Below are 4,572 nucleotides of genomic sequence, written 5' to 3'. Positions count from 1 at the left end.
GTATTATACGTATTATTTGACAGGGTGGACATGTTATGCTGCAGACTAATTCACAGGGCATTACAATTTAGGGCTTTTTTCTTCCACTAGCGGCGCTTGTGAAGCTTTTGTATGTGAAATCTATATAAAAAAATTTTACAAGCGCCATCAGCGGCAAAAAAAGTCTCTAAATTTGGACTGCTGAAAATAAACGTATTAGACATATTATACATATTATTTGACAGGATAAAAATATAAGTCTGAAAATACGATTTAGTGAAAAAAATTTCATTTATTTACAAAGAAACCAGTTTTGATCGTTTTATACAAATTTCGTTTTGAAAATACTACTACTAAGACACATTTGTTGATTATACTTATAACTCCATGGTAATGTGTCTGTTTCTCCTGCTTTTAAGCGACGTTTGTCATTGTTCCAACTTAATGCAATTTTTTCTGTATTTATGGTATAAATGTCATGTTTTTTTGATCTAATCGTATTTTGTTTTTTTGAAAGAATAACATGATCTTCAAGACAATTTTTATAATCTTCAAACGTAATTTGTCGAAGGGTTGATCTTTTGACACCTTTAGCTCGTTTATGAACGCCATCTGTTGAAGAGTTATTTTCTTTATCTACTATATATGTATATAATTTACTTCGTAGACCAATAAATTCTTTCATTATTTTTCCATTGTTTTTATCTTTCATAATGCCAATAACTTTTTTATTTTTGAGCGGAATCCCATATATATTATTTTCAGGATAATCTGAAGTATCAAATTTTGCTGTGTTCTTACGAATTAATTCATAAGGATTATTACAAAAAATATGATATATTGCTGAATCAGTGTCACCATATAAATATTTGACCTTATCACCATATTCTTTTTTTATAAAATTATAATGAAAATCATACATAAAAGTTTTAGAAATTTCCAATATTGAAAAACCAATATATATTGGCTTGTCAAACATTATCTATTGTGGTTTCATCTCAATTATAACGAAATCTTCAACAATTAATGCACTATGGAAATTTGGTTTGGAAATTAATGATCTAGCTCCCCCTCTGCCGCCATATTTCGATACTATTTTTATTTGTTTTCTATTTCGTACTGTTTCTAGTGTTTTTCCATATATTGCATTGATGAATAATTTACGAAAATCTTTTTCAAATGAAGTACGAGCTTGTTTTCTTAACTCAGTATTTAATTCAATGTATGGTTTGAGCCATTGTTTTTGCTCAAATTTCAAAACTCTATGATTTTTTATTAATTTCGATCCCAATAAAATATATTGTTTTAAATTACGATAGTGTATAACATATTTTTCTTTTGAGTTCAAAGTCGCTAATAATTTTTCTGTTTTACTAGTTTTGAGCGGTGGTTTCTCACGAACCGGTGCTAACGGAAAATCTTTATGATGATGATGTAAATATGAAGAATATTCTAAATCTACTTCAAGAATATAACCAATCTTTGAGTCGTCAGAAATTGAATCGAGGATCGCTGGGTCAAAATTACTTTCCCATTTTAAGTTATGTGTGGGAAGACTTTCCATCATTGCAGCTCCATACATATTGTTTAAATCAAAGTACATTAAAAATGACTCTTCTTCTTCAGGATCATACTCGTTGCCCATAAATCGGTTATTTGCTTTTCCATAACGATTTGAGCACTGAGATAACTCACCACGTATGCCTTGCTCAATAAAAAACATCATTTCTGGATCAGTTAGTAATTCTAATTCAATCTGTGTATATCGTAACATGGCGCTGAAACTCAACCCTGGGAGTGTATAGTAGTGCGCAGGATCCAGCTTATATGTTTGTAAACAATCGGTTCTGAAACTCTTGAATATGTCTGCTAACAGAGCGACATCTGTCTGCAAATATAAATCCGAATACTCTCCCAATGATTTTATATGAAACGTTTGCCAAACATTATGCGCATGCTCATATGCTTCATCTGAAATATCTTCTTCATTAAGTTGCGAATAAAAGTGATTCTTAGATGGCAGTGTTGTTTCATCAAATTTTTCCCAACTATCAACATAGTCATAGGGGAACACTCCTTTTTTTGTTATCAATTTGAATTCTTCTTCACTTTTACAAAAACTTTTTGTTATTTCTTTTTTAGCATTATCTGAATTTTTTGACAATGAATCAATGGAACTGGCCAAAAAACGATATAAGTCGATGAATCTTAACTTAATTCTTGTTCCGTCAACCCACTTAGTAAAAGAAATGTAACTTTCTTTGTTTAAAGCTAATAAATCAATTCTGCCTGGAAATTTATTCTGGAGACGTTTAATAATATGATGACCGTCATATGTGCGCAAAGAATGAAATACCACAGGAATTGTACATGAGTCCTGATAATTGATATTGCATGACGCATGCGCAGAACCTCTGTATTTTCCGGTGATATGACAGTGATCACGACATCTAACGTCATCAATCACGTAAGTTTTCTCGCAAATATGACATTTAGTTTCATTCAAAAATTTCTGTTCTTCATCATATGTCAAAGACAATGGTTTGATGTCTTCTATTATTTTATCAGCAGTAAAGGCTATATTTTGTAGCTCTTCCAAAAAGCAATCAATACAATCTGAACTACGTTTAAGCTCAAACTTTGTAAGTGAATTATCGTAGCTACATTTTAAATAATATGCAATACTGCTGGGAATATGCTTCTGATAACTATGTGTTTTTCGTTTTTCTAATCCATTTGTATCATCAATTTTTTCTAGAATACTTTCACTGTCAGCATATACTATAAATGGTACATTTAATTGATGTTTATAATTTTTAAACTTTAAAATTTTATTTTTTTGAGATGGTAATGACATTGCTTCGCTGCTTTTCTTGTTACATTGCACTGAATGATTTATTTGTGATTTTTCTGTATGAAAATAACACAAACAACGATCACAAATTATTTTTTTTCCTTTCGTACCAGAAATTTGCGTGGAAACTAACCTTGAAAGATTTCTGATCCATGCGAAATGATATAAAGATAAATCAATCTGTGATTTTAAATTGATATTATCTTCAAATAATTCATTATCATCATCATCATCAGATTCATCAGTAGAATCAACTCGTTCAATCATTAACAAATGAATTGTATTTTTATCTGATTCATTTTTACTAATATAAAAAGGTACTATCCTTTTTGATCTTCGCTTGAATCCTTTTTTTTTTTGGTTATGATCGGATTCATTATTTTCATCATCATCAATATTAAGATCGGATTCAATTCCGTATATATTAACTTTCAGGTTATTCATTTTTTCAAATTGAGGAATTTGTTTCCATGATAAGGGGAAATTTAGTCCAGTCAAATTTAAATTATTTAAATATGGCGGATATGTGCTAACCCTGTTGGCATGTTCTTTAACAGTGTACAATCCAGCTAATACAGACTAAACGAAGCACATATTGTCTAAATTTTGAATATGAACAACAGAGCGTGTATTTATAATCCACTGTGGAAGATCAATGTATGATGAATTTCCTCCCTGCAGTGGAATATATTCATTAATTTGTACTTCCAAATGAATAATCTCTTTCAATGTCCAAACAGAGCCTTCCATATTTTCTAAATCAGTTTTCAATATTTCAAAGTTTTCAGAAAATCTGTTGACTGCAAAATCGTTATACTACCATCACTAAAATATTTAGTGACAGTTTGAATAACATCATCTTTTATCATCCCAAAATTAGCAGCTAATACTGTATTAATTTTAAGTGAATTTTTTTTATGTAAATGTGCATTTACCTTCTGAATAAGAAGACTTTTTGCATCATGTAGAAAAGTAGCGACATCTTTGTGATTTATATTAATGATCGCAGCAGTTGACATACCGTTATTAAACACATTTTCTTGTTCAACCCACTGAATTCTTGGCCCCTGTGACTGAATTGATTGCCTACCAACTGTGTTTGATCTTGCACCTGCACCACACCTTTGATGGTTTTCAGTTTTTATTAAAATTCTTGTTAATATGATAACCGTTGTTTGTGTCAATTTTCGATGCGCACTTGGCAAATCCCGGAGCTGAGAATTAAAGTTTGAAATGTCCCGTCGGATATCAATTATTGCTGATTGAATTTTCGATAGATCGTTATTTATTTCAATTGACCGTAATATTTCATTATAATTTTCTCGTAAAATTGTATGTGTCGTACGTCTATCCATTTTTTTCTCCGTCAAAATTATGTTTTTTTATTGTTAACTGTGTGAAATAAAAAAAAAAAATGTTAACATTAAGCAAAATAAAAAATTTCTTTATAAAAGTTAGGTTAAGAAAAAAGAAATGTTAAATTACACTCAACTAACCTGTTGTTTCTCCGTAGAGTGCTAGAAGCAGAATGCATGGAAAAAAAATTGACATCTGAATAAATATTATTGTGGGGGAGAAAATATTCCGAGAAAATATTCGAAATCCTACGAAACATAAATTATTCCAGAGTTTTCATTGGCTATAAGTTGATCAGCAGAAAAAATTCAACCAATCAGATCATTACACATCGGTATTCACAGGGCAAATTTTATACAATTTAGGGCTTCTTTTTTGCCACT

General features: G+C 30.2%; 1 protein-coding gene across 1 annotated transcript; it reads right to left on the bottom strand.

Moving 5' to 3' along the window:
* Positions 1 to 301: 301 nt before the first annotated feature.
* Positions 302 to 3,852, bottom strand: LOC122856426. The gene is made up of 4 exons (XM_044158094.1): positions 3,654 to 3,852; positions 1,294 to 2,760; positions 781 to 867; positions 302 to 435 (listed from the first exon to the last, which is right to left on the bottom strand). The coding sequence occupies exons 1-4, from the start codon at positions 3,850 to 3,852 to the stop codon at positions 302 to 304; spliced, it is 1,887 nt and encodes a 628-aa protein (XP_044014029.1).
* Positions 3,853 to 4,572: the final 720 nt, after the last annotated feature.

This window comes from Aphidius gifuensis, linkage group LG5 (genome assembly GCF_014905175.1).
Source record: "Aphidius gifuensis isolate YNYX2018 linkage group LG5, ASM1490517v1, whole genome shotgun sequence".
NCBI classification, from domain to species: Eukaryota; Metazoa; Arthropoda; class Insecta; order Hymenoptera; family Braconidae; genus Aphidius; species Aphidius gifuensis.
This window is presented reverse-complemented; position numbering and strand designations above follow the sequence as displayed.